We start from the raw sequence: 17,551 nt of genomic DNA, 5'->3' as shown, positions 1-17,551 counted from the left end.
ACTGTTTTATCTTTTGTTTTATGTGTAATATAAGTGTCTTAATGTTTCTGGACCCCAGGAAGAGTAGCTGCTGCCTTGGAAGCAGCTAATGGGGATCCCTAATAAAATACAAATAGTTTCTTAACTTGATACACAGACAATGAATGCAGTATTTACCATATTTAAACTGAATACATAAATATTAAAGATGCACTATGCAAAAATCGCTCGGACATTTCCTGGTTGCTAAAACACTAATAGTTCGCCTAATTTCAGTTTGACAAAACAAGCAAGTATAGTGTAGAGAATCATTGTAGAAAAAGCGCACATAGAACCGATGTACCGCTTCTTAGACTTGCTTTCAATGAGAATGACACGTCTAAAACTCATATTTCTATGTGAATTTGGTCGGGTCGCCTAAAAAGATACATATTGCAACTTTAAATTTGAATATTCAACTAAATTGAAATAGAATTTTAAAACTAAATGCAAAATTCATTCAATTCAGTTTCAAATCCTGAAATACAAGTCTAATTTATGAATTCAATGATTCAATATGTGCATTACAAATTCAATAATATTGAATTCAAATTCAATATCTAAATAGAAATATTGAATTCAAATACAGTTTTGGTTGGCACTGAAATCTCTCCAGTTACACCCTCATACAATATCATGATTCTACCTCTGCTTCCATCTCTTTTTTTCCTTCTCCCTCTCTCTTTCCCTTGTTCTTTCTCTCTTGTCTTCTCTCTCTTTCTCTCTGTAGGTTACTTGAGGAGTTGCTAAATAAGTTTAAGAGCAGTATGCACCTCCAGCTCACCTGTTTCCAGCCCTCTAATGTCCAGCCTGTCAAGAGATGAGCCAAACGTCTGTACATCTCTTCAACATTAATAAAATGTCATTATAGTATCTCTATAAAATAATTTGCAATGCCTATTTACTTGTCTCGATAAGCTTTCACAGCCTTTTCAATTGTTATAAGATCTATAGTAGACTGGAAATGAGCCTTTTCTCACAATAATCACATTTTTTATCTTAGATATGTATGCTAATTTGCTGAGGGGCAATTCCACGGTAACGGAATTACGCTTTAACTCAGTTATTTCACCTTAAAATGTATGGCAAAAAAAAAAAAGATTTCAAAAGTTTAACAAACCCTACTACTCTATGCACAGGGACTACTTTTAACAATTTCCACTGAAAAAAAATATTAATTTAGTGGAAGAACTGTGCATATGCAAACTTTGGTAACGGTAAAATCTCCCTCAGGTTTTTATGCAACGTTTTCCAAAAAGGTTTTCCAAAAACTCTTAAATATCTGCTCCTAATTAAGATTCAAAGATGTCTGTGTCAGCTATGACATGACATCTTGAGTTTGATAAAATCTAATTTGGTTATTGAAATACAGTAAGTGAAGTGGATTTAGACCTGGTAACAGAATTAAAGTAATGAATGAAATTACGTTGTGGGTCTCTGATCTGTACTATACAGAAATGTATTCACCTCTTGTTTCACAAGTTTGGACATCACAGCACAGTTAAGTACAGTAAAGCACAATAAAGCAGAGTAGAGTATAGTTAAGTGCAGTACAGTAGAGTTCAGTACAGTGCAGTACAGTACAGTAGAGTAGAGTACAGTGCAGTAGAGTAGAGTACATTACAATATACTGTACTTTACTCTACTTTTCTTGACTGTACTCTACTGTGCTCTATTCACTGTTCTGAACTGTGCTATCCAAACTTGTGAAACATACGTCTATGATAGATTCACATTTGGTTCAGTCCGTTCCGTCTGTGGACGTTAACATCAAGGCCAGGGTGGACTGACCAACTTTCAACTACTTTTCAACGTCCATGGACGTCCAGTGTCGGTCGATGCTCAGTTGGTGAGGATGCTGGTTACAGTAAATAAAAAAGCGAGGGGGCTCATGGGTAGGTGTCAGTAAGAGCTGGGAGAGGTGGCATTAACTGGAGAGAGAGAGAGAGAGAGAGGCAAAGAGAGGGCGATGGAGAGAGGGAGGGGTTGCTGAACATAAAGGTATGCCAGTGGAAGGGAGGACAGTAGCAGGGGACCCAACTGTGGTTTGTGTCTATTGAGATTCCCCATTGTAGCCAATTCCAGTTGCAGTAATTACGTTACAGATGTTTTGGTAATTGTTTTTGAGATTTAATCACTTCATAATTCATCAACTAAATTGATATCACTATAACTAATAGGTAGGTCTACCATTACTTGTTACTTCTGTGAACTTTCATTATCCTCCCTCCTCATGAGGGAGAGAAATTTGAAAATATCTTAAAGATATAATATGTGGGTATTTGGTAACGGCATTACAAGGCAATATTTATTCAACTTAAAGACAGGAAAACAATTCCTCCAAAACTAAATGTAAGGTAACGTCAATATTATTGTGTTTTGGTGTATTTCTAATACATTTTAAGACTTTTTCTGGTAGGTGTTTTTTTAAGACCCCTTTTCCATCTGTTTATCCTGAAATCAAAGACTTGACTTATGCCTAATTTTTAAGATGGAAAATGGTTGAAAAAGGTATCTATGACTTCATTTCCCAAAAATATAGACTCTTAGCTTTCATTTGACATCCAATTTGATATGCTCCTATAAACTTAATATGTTGGTGCTCATGGGTCCTTTTCGATGGAAATACCCTGAGTTAATCTCACAGTTAATCTGGGCAGCCCCTCTACTGTAGAATCATGCTAATTATAATATTGTTAGATGGCCGCTCATCTAGCAATCAGCATCCAGTCCCTTTAGGCTAGTCTGGTTTTAGAGGGAGGACTGTCTCTACTCTCTTCTGTTGAGAAATATCGCAGAGCCAGCCAACAACTGTGGTCACAGCTCTCTGAATGTTCATAAAGAAACTGCATGTGTGTCATTATGTGTTATATGTGGAATTTGTGTGAAAATGTTTCAGTGCTGCTCTGTCCTCCAATTAAAAGACTTGCCAATTAAAATACACATTTAAATTGATTCTGTTCTTGTGACCTGTCACTTTTCACCTTATCACTGTAAGATACTACTGTATTGAATGGTGTATTACACAGTGCTGCCATTGTCATGTCTACTCACACCCTACCCAACCCTATTCACTCAGACCATACAGTGTCCTCAACCTTGATTAGGCTTGTGGTCTCTGTCCCATAGACGGTTGTGCAGAGACAGTGAATGAGTGAAAGTTAGAAAGAGAGCCATCTCTGTCCCATAGACAGTAGAGCCCCATCCATAGATTGGCCACTGCAGTCAATTCAGGAGATCATTGCACTGACAGCTCACACATACTCTAGGACTAGTCTAGGGTAGGGGTGTTAGTAGGGTGGGGTAGGGTAGGAAGTTGTGAACCGCTCTGCAAGATAGACCGCGAGAGGAGTGGTCTATGCTAACTCCATACTGGCTGTAAAAATATAGGACAGATTCGGTTGTAGGTGGATGGTTGCGGTTTTGCAGTGTGTGTGTGGTCATAAGTCAGACATTGTAGTAGTAAATACATGCTGCCTCACCCTTGACTCTCATGAGATGAGCCGTGGGGTTAGCTCAGGGGGTTTTATCACAAAAGATTGTAACATTTTACACGCATTCACGAGTGATAATGAAAACATCACTCATTACCAGACAACTCATCACAAAACTCAATGGGGACTTGAATAGCCTGCCAGCAATCAACTACACTACATGGCCAAAATGCGGACACCTGCTTGTCGAACATCTCATTCCAAAATCATGGGCATAAATATGGAGTTGGTCCCCCCTTTGCTGCTATAACAGCCTTCACTCTTCTGGGAAGGATTTCCACTGGATGTTAGAACATTGCTGCGGGGACTTGCTTCCATTCAGCCACAAGAGCATTAGTGAGGTCGGCACTGATGTTGGGTGATTAGGCCTGGCTCGCAGTCGGCGTTCCAATTCATCCCAAAGGTGTTCGATGGGGTTGAGGTCAGGGCTCTGTGCAGGCCAGGCAAGTTCTTCAACACCGATCTTGACAAACCTTTCTGTATGGACCTCGCTTTGTGCACAGGAGCATTGTCATGCTGAAACAGGAAAGGGCCTTCCCCAAACTGTTGCCACAAAGTTGGAAGCACAGAATCGTCTAGAATGTAATTGTATGCTGTAGCGTTACAATTTCCCTTCACTGGAACTAAGGGGCCTAGCCTGAACCGTGAAAAACAGCCCCAGACCATTATTCCTCCTCCACCAAACTTTACAGATGGCACTATGCATTGGAGCAGGTAGCGTTCTCCTGGCATCCGCCAAACCCAGATTCGTCTGTCGGACTGCCAGATGGTGAAGCGTGATTCATCACTCCAGAGAACACGTTTCCACTGCTCCAGAGTCCAATGGCGGCGAGCTTTACGGCACTCCAGCCGACGCTTGGCATTGCGCATGGTGATCTTAGGCTTGTGTGGGGCTGCTCGGCCATAAAAACCCATTTCATGAAGCTCCCGACGAACAGTTATTGTGCTGAAGTTGCTTCCAGAGGCAGTTTGGACAGACGATTTTTACGCGCTTCAGCACTCGACGGTCCCGTTCTGTGAGCTTGTGTGGCCTACCAATTCGCAGCTGAGCCGTTGTTGCTCCTAGACGTTTCCACTTCACAATAACAGCACTTACAGTTGACCAGGGCAGCTCTAGTAGGGCAGAAATTTGACGAACTGACTTGTTGGAAAGGTAGCATCCTATAACGGTGCCATGTTAAAAGTCAATGAGCTCTTCAGTACGGCCCATTCTACTGCCAATGTTTGTCTAAGGAGATTGCATGGCTGTGCGCTCGATTTTATACACCTGTCAGCAACGGGTGTGGCTGAAATAGCCAAATCCACGAATTTGGCCACTAATCTAACCAAAAATGCTAATACAATATGAGATTGAAATGTTCTTATCGACAAAACAAACCCAAAAACCTGCTTATCTTCTCTTTGCCACTATCGACTGTTCGAGAAAAAGCAAAGCCCAAATGTCATAATGTGGGCTACATTATTATCAGCAGCACCATAACCCCAGGCCTGGCAGGGGAACAGCCATTTAGTCTGAGGTTGTTTTGATTCTCTGTTCTTTCTGGTCTGTTCTAAACTTAGCTCTCTATGTGGAGTGTCCACCCACGGATTCATTCACATCAGCAGTAGGTTCAAAGCCCTCAGGTCTCATCCTTCCACCACCGGTACTGTTTACAGTACCAGAGAAGTGAGGTGGGGAGGGGAGTTTTTACACCACAATTCTGTTCCATTTTGGACGCAGGTGAAAACATGTTTACATCGATCAAGGTGGATTCTTTGAAATAGGTGTTTTTGGTAATAAGGCGGGAATGGGAAGAACCACAGGTTACATAGGGATTTTGTAGATAGGTGGTGGAACAAATGGTCAGCCAAATGAGTTGCTTTTCTTTGCTCATTCTTATCAGACATCTGTTCAGTAAACATTTACATTTACATTTTAGTAATTTAGCAGACGCTCTTATCCAGAGCGACTTACAGTTAGTGAGTGCATACATGAAACCTGTTGTAAACCTTAAGGGTGGTTCAACTCTGTCCTTCCTTACAATGGTACACCCATTCACTAATGGTTGTTATACATATCAGTGTAATTTAGAAGACTTTAATCTATAACCGCTTCCCCCAAAAATATAGTACAGTATTACTATTACATATATTACAGTATATTACAATTGAAAGTACTACCCAGTCTTGTTTACTTTATCAGTCAGTGATTGAGAATTCTTCTCAGGGGTTTTCACTATTCTTCCATGGAAATTGAAATGTAGTCAGCACATGTAGAGGCACCCCAGGAAACACTTGTATCAGTTCTAAGCGCTGAGGCTCTTAGTGCCCCGTTAGGGTGGAAAGAGTGGCCAACCTCTTCCTCTTCCCCTGGTGATGTCATCACACATTGTTTATGACAGCGTTCTCCTGTGAGTGTGTTTGATTAACCAGCATCATCCTGCATCTGAACCAGGCTTCCTGTACACACACGCACAAAAGCACACACACACGTAAACACTTGCACACATCCGAAGGATGTCACTTCACCACAAATCCCTTGTCAAACATGAGCCCTCTAGCTATTTCATTGAATGTCTATGTATGTCTCAAAAGATGCATCACTTTTGCTTTGGTACAATTTTTTATTTTTCGATTACAAAACATATTCCGTATGTATGACAGACTGAGCTTATCGAAGGGTTCAGCATGCTAGTCAGTGTTTCTGTGTAGTCCAATCTCACTGATCTTATCGAAGATTCAGCATGCTAGTCAGTGTTGTCCAATCTCAGAGGCAGTCTTTGGTAATCTCTATTACATTATTCCCTATTATTCAGTATTGATGCTGGGAAATCTGCATACAGTAGTAGCAACAGTAGTCAGGTAAAATGTAAAACATATTTACAGAAGAAATTGAGCAAACACAATTAAGCACATACAAAAACACATATGTCGATACAATCACTACAGCTGTCAGTTCTGTTGCTGTCAGAAAGTGGACGTTGAAACACAAAATGTCAATCAAGTTTGGGTCTCTAAGGCCGAAGGACGGCTCCCTGAGAGATGTTGAAATAAAGTTTGGTCCAAAGAAATGTTGGGGCATTGATTCCCTTGAGTCCTTACAAAACACAAACACATCTACAGTATACAACTATCTGTTACAGTCTCTTCAATGGTCCCGGTGTATGTTCCTCCATAGCCTGGCTTGGTTCAGTTCAGTCTGGCCTGGCTTGGTTCAGTTTGTCTTGGATTGGAGTGGCATAGTTCTGCTTCGGCTTTGAGTGAAATCTGGGATCCAGAGTACAGTGAAACGACTCTCCTCCTCTCCCCAGGCTTTCTCCCGTCTCCTCCTCTCCCCATGTCCTGCACCGCAGTCTGAATGTGATCAGAGATGTTCAGATCTGTCAGTCCTGCAGGGTGTTGCTATGGTGATGCGCGATGACCCTCTGGTAGTCCTCGGTTAAGGCAGGTGTCATGCTGTGTTCCGTGACCCCTGGGAGGGAGAGGTCGTAGCTGCGGTAGTAGTGTCCGCTGGTCTGCTGGTGCTGGGTGTAGTACAGGAGCTGCCTGGCGAACATGGGCTCCACCTGCAGGGGCGGAGGGGAACAGCAGGGATCAGTACTGGTGTCACTGGGAGGTGGTGGCGGTGGTAACGGGGCATAGCCGCAGGACGTAGGGGTGCTGAGGGTGCTGCAGCAACCCCTGATAAATACCCCCCCACAAAAAAAAGTACAAAACTATATATATATATACACAGTACCAGTCATAAGTTTGGACACACCTACTCATTCAAGGGTTTTTCTTAATTTTTACTATTTTCTACATTGTAGAATAATATTGAAGACATCAAAACATCAAAACTGTACTGGCCTCCTGTAGCTCAGTTGGTAGAGCATGGCGCTTGCAACGCCAGGGTTGTGGGTTCGATTCCCACGGGGGGCCAGTATGAAAAATGTATGCACTCACTAAAACTGTAACTCGCTCTGGATAAGAGCGTCTGCTAAATGACTAAAATGTTTTAAAAAATATGAAATAACACGTATGGAATCGTAGTAACCAATAAAGTGTTAAACAAATCAAAATGTATTTGAGATTTACGATTCTTCAAAGTAGCCACCCTTTGCCTTGATGACAGCTTTGCACACTCTTGGTATTTTCTCAACCAGCTTCATGAGGTAGTCACCTGGAATGCATTTCAATTAACAGGTGTGCCTTGTTAAAAGTTAATTTGTGGAATTTATTTTATTCTTAATGCGTTTGAGCCAATCAGTTGTGTTGTGACAAGGTAGGGGGGGTATACAGAAGATAGCCCTATTTGGTAAAAGACCAAGTCCATATTATGGCAAGAACAGCTCAAATAAGCAAAGAGAAACGACAGTCCATCATTAAGTTAAGACATGAAGGTCAGTCAATCCGGAAAATGTCAAGAACTTTGAAAGTTTCTTCAAGTGCAGTCGCAAAAACCATCAAGCACTATGATGAAACTGGGTCTCATGAGGACCGCCACAGGAAAGGAAGACCCAGAGTTACCTCTGCTGCAGAGGATAAGTTCATTAGAGTTACCAGCCTCAGAAATTACAGCCCAAATAAATGCTTCACAGAGTTGAAGTAACAGACACATCTCAACATCAACTGTTCAGAGGAGACTGTGTGAATCAGGCCTTCATGGTCGAATTGCTGCAAAGAAACCACTACTAAAGGACACCAATAAGAAGAAGAGGCTTGCTTGGGCCAAGAAACACGAGCAATGGACATTAGACTGGTGGAAATCGGTCTTTTGGTCTGATGAGTCCAAATAATAGATTTTTGGTTCCAACCGCCGTGTCTTTGTGAGACGCAGAGTAGGTGAACGGATGATCTCTGCATGTGTGGTTCCCAACGTGAAGCATGGAGGAGGAGGTGTGATGGTGTTGGAGTGCTTTGCTGGTGACACTGTCAGTGATTTATTTAGAATTCAAGGTACCCTTAACCAGCACGGCTACCACAGCATTCTGCAGCGATACGCCATCCCATCTGGTTTGCACGTAGTGGGACTATCATTTGTTTTTCAACAGGACAATGACCCAAAACACACCTCCAGGCTGTGTAAGGGCTATTTGACCAAGAAGTAGAGTGATGGAGTGCTGCATCAGTTTACCTGGCCTCCACAATCACTCGACTTCAGCCCAATTGAGATGGTTTGGGATGAGTTGGTCCTCATAGTGAAGGAAAAGCAGCCAACAAGTTCTCAGCATATGTGGGAACTCCTTCAAGACTGTTGGAAAAGCATTCCTTATGAAGCTGGTTGAGAGAATGCCAAGAGTGTGCAAAGCTGTCATCAAGGCAAAGGGTGGCTACTTTGAAGAATCTCAAATATAAAATATATTTTGATTTGTTTAACACTTTTTGGGTTACTACATGATTCCATATGTGTTATTTCATAGTTTTTATGTCTTCACTATTATTCTACAATGTAGAAAATATTAAAAATAAAGAAAAACCCTTGAATGAGTAGGTGTGTCCAAACTTTTGACTGGCACTGTATATATTTAACACAACAAAAATTGTGCACCAGGCCTTAATTACTCCTGTATTAAGGGAGACAAATACTTGTCAGCAGAGCGGTGAAAAATCACACCTTTTTTCTCTCTGCATTGTTGGGAAGGGCCCATAAGTAAGCATTTCACTGTTAGTCTACACCAGTGGTGGAAAATGTATCGAACTGTCATACTTGAGTAAAAGTATAGATATCTTAATAGAAAGTTACTCAAGTAAAAGTGAAATCACCCAGTAAAATACTACTTGAGTAAAAGTATTTGGTTCTAAATATACTTAAGTCTCAAAAGTAAATGTAATCATTAAAATATACTTAAGTATTGAAACGTAAAAGTATAAATCATTTCAAATTCCTTATATTAAGCAAAGCAGACGGCACCATTTTCTTGTTTTAAAAATTTACGAATAGCCAGGGGTACACCCCAACACTCAGACATAATTTACAAACGATGCATTTGTATTTTGTGAGTCTGACAAATCAGAGGCAGTAGGGATGACCACGTGTTCTCTTGATAAGTGCATCAATTGGACCATTTTCCTGTCCTGCTAAGCATTCATCATGTAACAAGTACTTTTGGGTGTCAGGGACAATGTATGGAGTAAAAAGTACATCATTTTCTTTAGGAATGTAGTGAAGTAAAAGTTGTCAAAAATATAAATAGTAAAGTACAGATACCCCAAATAACTACTTAAGTACTACTTTAAAGTATTTTTACTTAAGTACTTTACACCATTGGTCTCCATCTATTGTTTACGAAGCATGTGACAAATACTATTTGATTTGAGATGAGTAGAGTGGAGGGAGGTTAGGGGGTGTAGAGAGGGCCAGGATTAGGTGATGGGGTGTGAGTAAAGTAGAGAGGGGGGTTGAAGACCGGTAGTAGAGGTCATGTTGATGTTGGGTGAAAGTTATATACTGTACCTGTACAGTGAGGGTCCTCCTCTGTCTCTGCGGGTCCAGACACTCGTCTCCAAAGCTCAGCATCACCTGGAGACGTGGAGGGGGCCGGCCGTGGAGGGCATAGCCCTGCAACTCTGGTAGACAGAGAGAAATAAGTGGTTAATAGGGTCTAGATGGTTAGTTTAGGTACAGAGGAGTGGCGTGGAGGCGGCCGACCGTGGAGGGCATAGCCCTGCAGCTCTGAGACAAACAGGGAGGGAGAGGTGAGGTAGAGAGGAGAGATTGCAGGTCTTCCAGACAGGAAGGGGAAAGGGGATTCGATCTAGAGGGTAGGGTTTGGTAGATAGGTTTGCAGGGAGGGGACATTGTATCGAGAAAGGGTTAATTAATTTAGGTCAAAGTGAATTCTTATGAGCTGGTGTAGTGGTGACTTTAGAGGATGTGTGACTGGATGGAAACTCCTGGTTCTATATGCAAATTAGACCAATCAGGCTGAACACATCTGTGGTAGGTGGGCGGGGATGAGGTCACTACTATGTGTCATTCTTAAAAGTGTGTTGTAGGGAGTATGGAGGCAATCTCAACATATGTATAGGAAATGAGGACATATCTGCTTCCTGTCCATGACCAGGAAACAGCATGACAACAGAGTGGTTTGGTTTGCCAGTGAATGAGACACACGTGTGTGGGTGCGTGTCCGCCTGCCTGCATGCCTGCAGTGTACGTTAACTCACCTGCGAGGTAGTCCTGTGTGTGCAGTAGTTTACAGGTGTGTTCCCTCTCCAGCTTGTTAGGTTTGTCTCCGTAGGGTGATAACCCTCCTTCCCAGAACACTCTCTCCTGGCACAGCCGCCGAGCGTAGAGGCCATCTGGGGCCATCCACAGCAACACGCCCCTCTCCAGGGTACCACCAGGGGGGCTGGGGGGGCACTCCTCCCCCTTCCCCAGGGCTGGGAGGCTGTCCAGGGGTAGGGGCACCAGGTCTGGACCTCCAGTGGGGGAATAGAGCTTGTCGTCTGGAGAGCAGGGAGTGATGCGACAGCCTTCAGGACTGGAGGTGGTCACCTCCCTCCACAAGGAGTCCCGGTAGAACACTGACACATGTAACCGCATATCTGGGGTGGAGGAGGGAGTAAGGGTCAGAGAAACAGCATCAAATCAAGGTGTTTAGCTAACACAATATAATACCAATTACGTGGGTCATACATGAAGTGTGTGTGTGTGTGTGTGTGTGAGTGTGTGTGTGTGTGTGTGTGTGTGTGTGTGTGTGTATTGTACCAGAGAGTGCCTCAGCTGATCTCATGCTGGTGTCCAGTGTGAAGGGGGAGGGCTGGCCATCAGTAGGGTAGGTGTAGAAGGACCCTGTGATCTGGTAGCCTGCAAACAGAGAGACAAGACCTCAATCACGCATTGATGTCAATGGAAGACTTACGCGAAAAGCGAGTTATTTGAGCAGATGTCAAGTTAGGATAAAGGCCCATCTGAACATAACTCCCGCCACCTGAACAGCTTCTTGACCCTCACCAACTGGGCCATGATAAATCTTCTAATTCATAGACTATGCACCCTGCACTATCATCCTAGAACGGCAAATTGCTCTTTACACTCTCTGCACATCCTCATATGCACCCGACTCTTTTTCATTTACATATTTCCCCCACCGCACATCATCCTGTAAAATAGTTTATTCATTTATACATCTCTACATACATAATTTATAATGTAACTTAGTGTTTATAGTGTAGCTTGTAGTTCTTAGCTTACAGTGTACATACAGCTTGTGGATGTGTGTAATGTCGGCTTCTACATACAGTATGTTGTCTGTATATCCTGTTTATCATCTGTCTGTTTACTCTGTGTATTGTGGCAGCACCATTTCACCAAGTGAAATTCCTGTACATGCAAATGTATTGGGTGAATAAAGGTGATTCTGATTCTGACTAGACATCTACACACCCGAAATTACATTCTCTCACTCAAACAAACATGGATGCTGTGGTATTAGGCCTACCGTTGTCCATGCTGGGGCCCTGGGCCCAGGGTAGGCTGCGTGAGGGGTAGGAGCACTGGGCATAGGGCAGCTCAGGGAGAGAGGCCTGCTCTGGAAGATAGTCCCTCATCCAGCCTCGCTCTGCACTGGGCATGTACCCCGACATCTACACACATAGAGACAGAGGGAGATACCTGTCAGTCAAACCATCGCATCTACACACATAGAGACAGAGATTCGTGCAGCTGTCTCTCTCTCTCTGGCTCACACACACACATGCACGCAGTGTTGGGGAGTAGTGAACTACATGTAATTCAACTAGTCATTTAACTACATGTTGCAGTAACTTGGTGGAAGTTGAACTAAATTCAAATCTTGGTAGTGTTTTCAGTAGTTAATTACTTTCTTGCGATGTAGTGGTGTAGCTAACTACTGGAACTATGCACTACTTTCTTTTTTGGCATCAGACCTGACTAATTCTCACTTGAAACATAGTTTGTGTTTAATAGGCTAAATTACACATTCTGTTAACATCTGTCTCCAGAGTGATCTGTTCTTGCAATCTGTATTCTATGCCATTTCACATTTTAAAGTAGTTTTGATGTAGTGAACTACTTTTTTCACAGTAACTTTAGTTAAGTAAACTATATTTTTCTTAAGGGTAGCTTAACTTCTTCCAGTGTGAAGTAATTGGTAAACTATATTTTCAGAGTATCTTCCCCAACACTGCACACATGCACGCACACACAGCCTTCCTTGTAATAGTTACCTGAGTCTGTAGGGTGGGGTAAGAGGGGTGCATGGGATAGCTCGGGGGACTCAGCGGGCTGCCACCATCCTCCTGTTTGGATCCTGATAGCAAGAAATCTGTTACACAGGAGTAATAATTTAAACAAAACACAGACAGACACACATTCAATGCACTCTCAAAGTCCATAAGAGAATCATACATTAATTATTACACATGCATAAGCATAATCAGGACTTTATCCTACAGTTGGCTGTAACTAATTCAAAGTGTCTTGTGGTTTTGCAGCCTGATTATCCAGCATACTGATGTGTATTTGTACAGAACTCACTGGCCCCTATCAAAACCCTATCAAACCCTACCCCCCTATCAAAACCCTATTAAAACCCTACCCTCTATCAAAACCCTACCCCCCTATCAAAACTCATTGGGGCATTGAGTGAGTGGGTGGCATCTCTGTTTCCTACTGATAGTGGTGTATATGATAAAAACAAGAAGTTGATTTTATAACTTTCGATAACCTATTTTCTAACCACTATTTTCATAATTTTCATTCATAAAACTACAGGTTATTGCATGAATTAGAAGGCCACTTAAATTGCGTAGAATACTGGGTAGAATTGATAGAATATAATTCTACTGACGTCTCTTGGCGCCCTCCGGTATGATCCGGTAGACTTTGTAGGGGTCTGAGATGTCCAGCTGACTCTTCTCCACGAGCTCTTCGAAGTCGTTACTTTTGTTGAGCGCGCACCGCAGTCGCGTCTTCCACGTTGGCGGGTCCGGTTTGTCGATGCCCTCGCGAAACTTGCCTTTAAACAGCGCCCAAGCCTGCAGGAAGGTCACACAAAACTGAGCGGTGAGACATGGGTAACGAATCACCGGCGCAGTTGTGCATGAGTTGAAGACAAGTCCTATGCGTCATGGATTTGGCACTTCAACCTACCCAATGCGCACGAACTGAACTCATCATTAGTCTAATAGTTCTGTGTTTGCAACCAACACAACTAAATGTCCAACATGTTGGTCAAGTGTATAATACACATCTCTCACAAATGCAGTGCGTAAATGCAACATCTGGGAGACATTCCGTTGAGGCCCGGTATCATACAGTACCTTGAAGAGAGCGGCATCCTCGTCCCGGTTGTAGTCCTGCTTGCCCGCATGCTTCCACGGTATCCTGAAGATGCTCTTGTCGTCGTTCTCCCACACGAGGCCCGTATACTTCCCGGTGTCAACCTGCTCGATCAGCCACGAGCGGAGCTTCCCGTTTCCACAGCTCACTGTAGACATGCTGTAGTCCGACTCCGGATTCATCTCTAGCCAAGAGACGTGCAAGGTCAGGACAGTATACTATAATGGTAAATATTATAAGCACTCAGATATTTAGTCTACAAATGATCTAGCACATATACATTTTCCTAAAATTATCTGCAAAAATATTATGACTATCGTTTTTTTTGGTCAAATTGCTTGCGTAAACTTGCAGACCAATTATGTAAATTGTATTAAAATGAACGAATAGGCTACATTCACTTTTGAACACTTTTAATTGGATGTGAACTTATTTTTTGCTGCAGGTAGCCTATATGTTTTAGCGCGAGCAGAGCAAGTGCCCATGACTTACCTCTGAAACTCGAAACCCTTTTGAGTTTTGAAATCAATCAGTCTCGAAAGATCATAATGCAGCGTGACAACTTAACTTAAATCATAGTTGTAGAGTGGGCGGGGCGAGTAGAGAGACGTGCACCTGCTGCGTTCTGTGAACTTTATCTGCGCAAGCCTCCAGTAAACAGCAGGGGGAAACCCTCACGGGACACCCGCAATCCTGGAAAGTGGTACAATCTATTCACCCTAGTAGAGCGCAAAACTATTCTTTGAAGTTATATAAACCATGTAATGGGCTAAATATAAGCCTACATCCTGTCAGGGATATTTTATTTTCATGATAAAAATCGGTTGGCCTAATTCTATGTCCAAGAAGTGCAATTGATATAGCCTAGCCTCAATGATTGGGAAAACCTGCTCTCAAATAAGCCTGAAGATGTAAGAAACATACTGGGTGCTTAATTGGTCAACTAAGGCATATTGTGAGACTCAAAGTAAGTAGCCTAGGTATAATCATTATAATTAATAAAGTCATAGGCTAATTATCATTGTGATAAAGAAGATTGCCTTCCTGTGGAGAACAAATTTAAATGCAGCTGAGCTTGCAAAGTCATATACTTCAACCACTTGAAAACAGTAGACAGGTTTTGTTTCTTTTTTAATAATATGTCAGAATGGTCAAGAGAAAACAATCTTGAATATACATACAATCAAAATCTCTGTTGGTCTATAAAGACGCAGTGCTAAGTTTCATGTAATTATTACACACAAACCCACACAACACTCACAGAAAGAGGAGCATGTGTATAGAGAGCGGTGAAGGAGATGATCAAATGAGAGGGGTAACTGTGTCTTTGTGTGGATTGCGTTTAGCCTATAGTAAAGTATGTTTCATGTGCTGTCAGCTTGATTGCTCTTCCATGTTGCTGTGACAGTTAGGGGGAAAGGTGCCCATATCAAAGAAGACCCCAGTCACACACAGGGACATATGACATTTTGGAATTTTGCACATTATGCCTCCAGAAGCAAAGTTGGTCGATTTTCAGTTGGTCTAACCTACAGATGGTTGCTGTGAATAGGGAACTCAAGTCCAGCCCATATCTATTGTATGCAGTGAGATGCAGGGATTGGCTGGGTGTTGCGTGAGTGACCGGTGTCTTGCTGGAGACATGGGGTCATGTGTTGCTGGTGCTCAGTGGAGCTGCTGTTGCCAAGGCCATTGCTATGGAGTCACTGATGGTCTGAGACTTTGGCAACAGAAGGGCTCCGATCTCCTCTTCATCAGACCCCTTGACTTTTTCCACATTTTGTTACGTTACTGCATGATTCTAAAATTGATTAAATTAAATTTGTTCCGTATTTTGCACTATGGCCTATTTATTGCCTTACCTCCATAACTTACTACATTTGCACACACTGTATATATATTTTCTGTTGTATTTTTGACTTTATGTTTTGTTTACCCCATATGTAACTCTGTGTTGTTGTTGTTTTTATTGCACTGCTTTGCTTTATCTTGGCCAGGTCGCAGTTGTAAATGAGAACTTGTTCTCAACTGGCTTACCTGGTTAAATAAAGGTGAAATAAAAACAAAATCTATAAAAATCTATCTACAAACACAATAATGACAAAGTGAAAATAGGTTTTTAGAAATGTTTGCAAATGTATTAACATAAGTATTCAGACCCTTTGCTATGAGACTCGAAATTGAGCTCAGGTGCATCCTGTTTCCATTGATCATCCTTGAGATGTTTCTACAACATGATTGGAGTCCACCTGTGGTAAATTCAATTGATTAGACATGATTTAGAAAGGCACACACCTGTCTATATAAGGTCCCACAGTTGACAATGCATGTCAGAGCAAAAACCAAGGCATGAGGTCGAAAGGAATTGTCCGTAAAGCTCCGAGACAGGATTGTTTCGAGGCACAGATCTGGGGAAGGGTACCATAACATTTCTGAAGCATTGAAGGTCCCGAAGAACACAGTAGCCTCCATCATCCTTAAATGGAAGAAGTTTGGAACCACCAAGACTCTTCCTAGAGCTGGCCGCCCGGCCAAACTGAGCAATCGTGGGAGAAAGGCCTTGGTCAGGGAGGTGACCAAGAACACGATGGTCACTCTGACAGAGCTCCAGAGTTCCTCTGTGGAGATGGGAGAACTTTCCAGAAGGACAACCATCTCTGCAGCACTCCACCAATCAGGCCTTTATGGTAGAGTGGCCAGACGGAAGCCACTCCTCAGTAAAAGGCACACGACAGCCTGCTTGGAGTTTTCCAAAAGGCACCTAAAGACTCTCAGACCATGAGAAACAAGATTCTCTGGTCTGATGAAATCAAGATTGAACTCTTTGGCCTGAATGCCAAGCGTCACGTCTGGAGGAAACCTGGCACCATCCCTACGGTGAAGCATGGTGGTGGCAGCATCATGCTGTGGGGATGTTTTTCAGTGGCAGGGACTGGGAGACTAGTCAGGATGGAGGGAAAGATGAACGGAGCAAAGTACAGAGAGATCCTTGATGAAAACCTGCTCCAGAGTGCTCAGGACCTCAGACTGGGGTGAATGTTCACCTTCCAACAGGACAACGACCCTAAGCACACAGCCAAGACAACGCAGAAGTGGCTTCGGGACAAGTCTCTAAATGTCCTAGAGTGGCCCAGCCAGAGCCCGGACTTGAACCCGATCTAACATCTCTGGAGAGACCTGAAAATAGCTGTGCAGCGACGCTCCCCATCCAACCTGACAGAGCTTGAGAGGATCTGCAGAGAAGAATGGGAGAAACTCCCCAAATACAGGTGTGCCAAGCTTGTAGTGTCATACCCAAGAAGGCTCAAGGCTGTAATCGCTGCCAAAGGTGCTTCAACAAAGTACTGAGTAAAGGGTCTGAATACTTATGTAAATGTGATATTTCAGTTAGAATATATAAATACATTTGAAAAAATTTCTACAAACCTGTTTTTGCTTTGTCATTATGGGGTATTGTGTGTGTAGATTGATGAGGTAAAAACATTTTTTAAATCAATTTTAAAATAAGGCTGTAACGTAACAAAATGTGGAAAAAGTCAAAGGGTCTGAATACTTTCCGAATGCACTGTATACTGAGAACAGAGCGAGAGAGAGACAGAAAGAAAGAGTGTCACAAGAGAGGGCGAGTCGCAAGAAATGGATAGTTGAGAGGAAGCAGAAAGAGACCATGAGGTAGAGAGTGATCGAGAGAAGAACCAGGGAGAGTGGAGGACAGTTAACACTCGTGAAGGTGAGAGAGAGATAAAGATAAGAGGAGGAGGAGCGAGAATGC

General features: G+C 42.6%; 2 protein-coding genes across 5 annotated transcripts in view; one reads left to right on the top strand and one right to left on the bottom strand.

The window, feature by feature from the left end:
* exoc2 (exocyst complex component 2) overlaps positions 1–1,620 on the top strand; it is a 116,386-nt gene extending 114,766 nt beyond the window's left edge. For all 3 annotated transcript variants that reach the window (XM_041840201.1, XM_041840202.1, XM_041840200.1), the window contains one exon: positions 749–1,620. In XM_041840201.1, the coding sequence (XP_041696135.1) occupies positions 749–842 (94 nt within the window). In that variant the 3' untranslated portion in view covers positions 843–1,620. The remainder of the gene's footprint in view (positions 1–748) is intronic.
* Positions 1,621–6,116: 4,496 nt separating this feature from the next.
* On the bottom strand, positions 6,117–14,641 carry LOC121533882 (interferon regulatory factor 4-like). Of its 2 annotated transcripts, none has more exons than XM_041840198.2 (9): positions 14,272–14,641; positions 13,761–13,963; positions 13,289–13,475; positions 12,666–12,763; positions 11,918–12,062; positions 11,185–11,283; positions 10,641–11,021; positions 9,928–10,040; positions 6,117–7,057 (listed from the first exon to the last, which is right to left on the bottom strand). In XM_041840198.2, the coding sequence occupies exons 2-9, from the start codon at positions 13,959–13,961 to the stop codon at positions 6,875–6,877; spliced, it is 1,407 nt and encodes a 468-aa protein (XP_041696132.1). In that variant the 5' UTR covers positions 13,962–13,963; positions 14,272–14,641; the 3' UTR covers positions 6,117–6,874. The 2 variants fall into 2 exon arrangements, with proteins under 2 accessions (XP_041696132.1, XP_041696133.1); XM_041840199.2 differs by having other exon boundaries at positions 12,666–12,748.
* Positions 14,642–17,551: the final 2,910 nt, after the last annotated feature.

This window comes from Coregonus clupeaformis, chromosome 20 (genome assembly GCF_020615455.1).
Source record: "Coregonus clupeaformis isolate EN_2021a chromosome 20, ASM2061545v1, whole genome shotgun sequence".
Classification (NCBI taxonomy): Eukaryota; Metazoa; Chordata; class Actinopteri; order Salmoniformes; family Salmonidae; genus Coregonus; species Coregonus clupeaformis.
This window is presented reverse-complemented; position numbering and strand designations above follow the sequence as displayed.

Excerpts from the sequence above, each read along its gene's own strand:
- LOC121533882 (XM_041840198.2), bottom strand. The coding sequence starts at position 13,961 with ATGAATCCGGAGTCGGACTACAGCATGTCTACAGTGAGCTGTGGAAAC. Across the intron at positions 12,063-12,665 it reads ACCCCACCCTACAGACTCAG|ATGTCGGGGTACATGCCCAG; the intron begins GTAACTATTACA and ends CTATGTGTGTAG. Across the intron at positions 10,041-10,640 it reads CACACAGGACTACCTCGCAG|AGTTGCAGGGCTATGCCCTC; the intron begins GTGAGTTAACGT and ends TCTGTCTACCAG.